The following is a 2,603-nucleotide window of genomic DNA, read 5'->3' on the forward strand; positions in this document are numbered from 1 at the left end:
GAGACAGACAGACAGACAGACAGACAGACAGACAGACAGACAGACAGACAGACAGACAGACAGACAGAGAGAGGGGAAATGGAGAATTTGAGGGATCGAGCAAGAGTGGGTGGTGAGGAAAGAGGTAGATGGAAAGGAAATGGGAGAATGGACACGCACCCGGCAAAAAACAAAACAATGCGTGTTATAGAGATTGATAGATATGGAGGAGGAGGTGGTTTCCATGATTATAACTTATAAAGACGGCTGTGGGAGAACTCAATGTTAAAACAAACGAACACTAACATTGCTTTTTGTTTTGTAACCTGAACATAGGATACGGTGGCCACTTTTCCATGCGATATAGCACGCACAAGAGATATGTGAAGATAGATCACTTCAGCCTTGTACTTTCAGCATGTTAGATACAAATGAGTGGGGTTCCTATAATAAATAATTATGTAAATCTAATTATGCTACGCGAGAGAATTAGAAAGGCAAACGAAACAATGGTAACAAGGAGAAAACAGCAACAATGCCTACATAAAAAACCAACAACGTCTAAAAAAAATAATAGAAAAAGAAACTGCACAAATTCCTTCGGCATCAATAACAGAAAAAAAAATTGCAAACGCCAATGGAAACAGAATAAGAGTAATTAATGATCAATATCAGAAGTATGTTCTTTTTTCGTCTAAATAGTTGAAAAGTGAAAAAATCAGTGAGAGTACTGGTTTAGTTGTGTATAAGTATTAGATGTCGAACTAATGACACACAAACTATATTTGAAAGTGCATTTTAAACAGTATTGTTTTGGGAATTTGTCATTGTGTATTCTAGATTAAACCCCTCGTCAACAGATTGGCGTTCTTGGCCCAGAAAGATTTTTTTTTTTTGCAGGAGAGGGAAAAATGTTTTATTCTTTTAATAAATGCACCTACATGAAGTACATTTTCTTTCAACATTCAGAATTTGATATTCAAACAAAATATTTCTTGAGCACACGCACTCAATACCAAAGATTAAGAAACTGCATTTTTAAAAATAAAAATCTAATTTTTGGGCTTAGTACATTTGAACAGTTGGCTGACAAAAGGTACCTGAATATCTCGAGAGCCATGCTGTCCCCAGCGTTCTCCACCAGCTCCAGAGCCTCGTCTTGACTCTTGTCATGCACAGGGACTCCATTTATGGAGATCACAGCGTCCCCTTCCAAAAGGCCTTGTGTGTGCGCACGGCTCTTCTTGCGAATCTGGTTTTTAAAAAAACACATTACATAAGACAAAAGAGATCGCCACTTTGATTCCTTAAGAATATTTCCAAAAAGGGAATATTAATATCCAGGTCGCCAAAGCACGCTTTATACACTCCATACATATGTGTCACGACGCGGTGGAATCAGGTGTTCGTCAACTTTTGATCAAATTACGGAGTTATCAGAATCAATCTTAAAGGCTGTTAATTTGTCTTGCATTAGGCGAAAACAGATACTACTTATCTTGAAAAGAAGTCAAGATTTTTGCGATTGAAAGAAATAGGGGTCGCCTGGTGCCAGAGGTACAATAAACGAGACAATGGCCGCCAAAGTTAGGCGAGTTCCAAAGATTCAGCGTCCTTTGAAACTGCAAATATATAGGAGTATGATGAGCCTTTGATCACCGGGTTGTTGTTTTTTCGTAAAACCCACACAAAACGTGTTTTTAAATGGATATTATAGAAAATATAGAGCCCAAAAAAGAAAATTAAAAAAAACATTTTTTTAAAAATTGCCCAACGTCCAGAAAAATGCCGATTTCCTTGATTACACTAATTTGACGAGCGCCTGATTTCACCACGCTACCTCACTTTTTATAGCTTTTAGACCAGCGACGTAAAACGCTTACAGTGTCATACATATGAGCATAATTAGTGGTATTGGCCAATAAAACTTTGGTGAATTCTTGGATAACGAAAGTCATGTGATGCATTGATAATAATGTCCGGTGATCAAAGTTACATTACCTTCCCTGAAATCCAAATTGTTGCATCACTCCCTTTGGCAGTGTAGCAAATTGAGACTTCAAAATGTTTTGTTTTTTTGTTCGTTCAGGTGATCGCCACTAAAAAGAGTTTGGTTTTGATTTTCGATGCGTAACCTTTTCTTTTATTCTGATGCCTGCCAAACTTTCAGAGGCCCGAAAAATAAATTTGCATTCCCAGTCCCGAAACGGCTTTTAAAATTATCGACAGGTCATTCAAATAACAAGGACACATTTCTCTACTCAATATTGCTGATTCAACAATTGACCATTTGGAACTCCCCACGTTCAAGAAGGCCAATTGAAGATTTAAACTAGGACCTCCCTTCTCCTCATATTACAAGTTATCAATTGATCAAACAGCTCGTCCAAGGGAAAGCTGAGAATTTACCAATCAGGGCAAAACGTTTTTCCTTACGATCAAACTTCCCCTAACGATGCAAAAATATTTGGTTACCCTCAAAGGTTAACCAATGATTCTATATTATGCTTTTGCCCCCTCACCCCACCCCTACCCTAGAGAACATATTCACACACACACCCACACACAGACCCACAGACAAAAAAAACAACAACACACACACGCACACACACGCACACACACAC

The 2,603-nt window shown here is 38.1% G+C and overlaps 1 protein-coding gene across 2 annotated transcripts in view; it reads right to left on the reverse strand.

Annotated features, from left to right (window-relative positions):
* LOC101862103 overlaps positions 1-2,603 on the reverse strand; it is a 67,522-nt gene that overhangs the window by 22,309 nt on the left and 42,610 nt on the right. For both annotated transcript variants that reach the window (XM_013080171.2, XM_035968696.1), the window contains exon 3: positions 1,080-1,231. In XM_013080171.2, coding sequence (XP_012935625.1) covers positions 1,080-1,231 — 152 coding nt within the window. The remainder of the gene's footprint in view (positions 1-1,079; positions 1,232-2,603) is intronic.

Source organism: Aplysia californica, unplaced genomic scaffold, assembly GCF_000002075.1.
Source record: "Aplysia californica isolate F4 #8 unplaced genomic scaffold, AplCal3.0 scaffold00076, whole genome shotgun sequence".
In the NCBI taxonomy this organism is placed as follows: Eukaryota; Metazoa; Mollusca; class Gastropoda; order Aplysiida; family Aplysiidae; genus Aplysia; species Aplysia californica.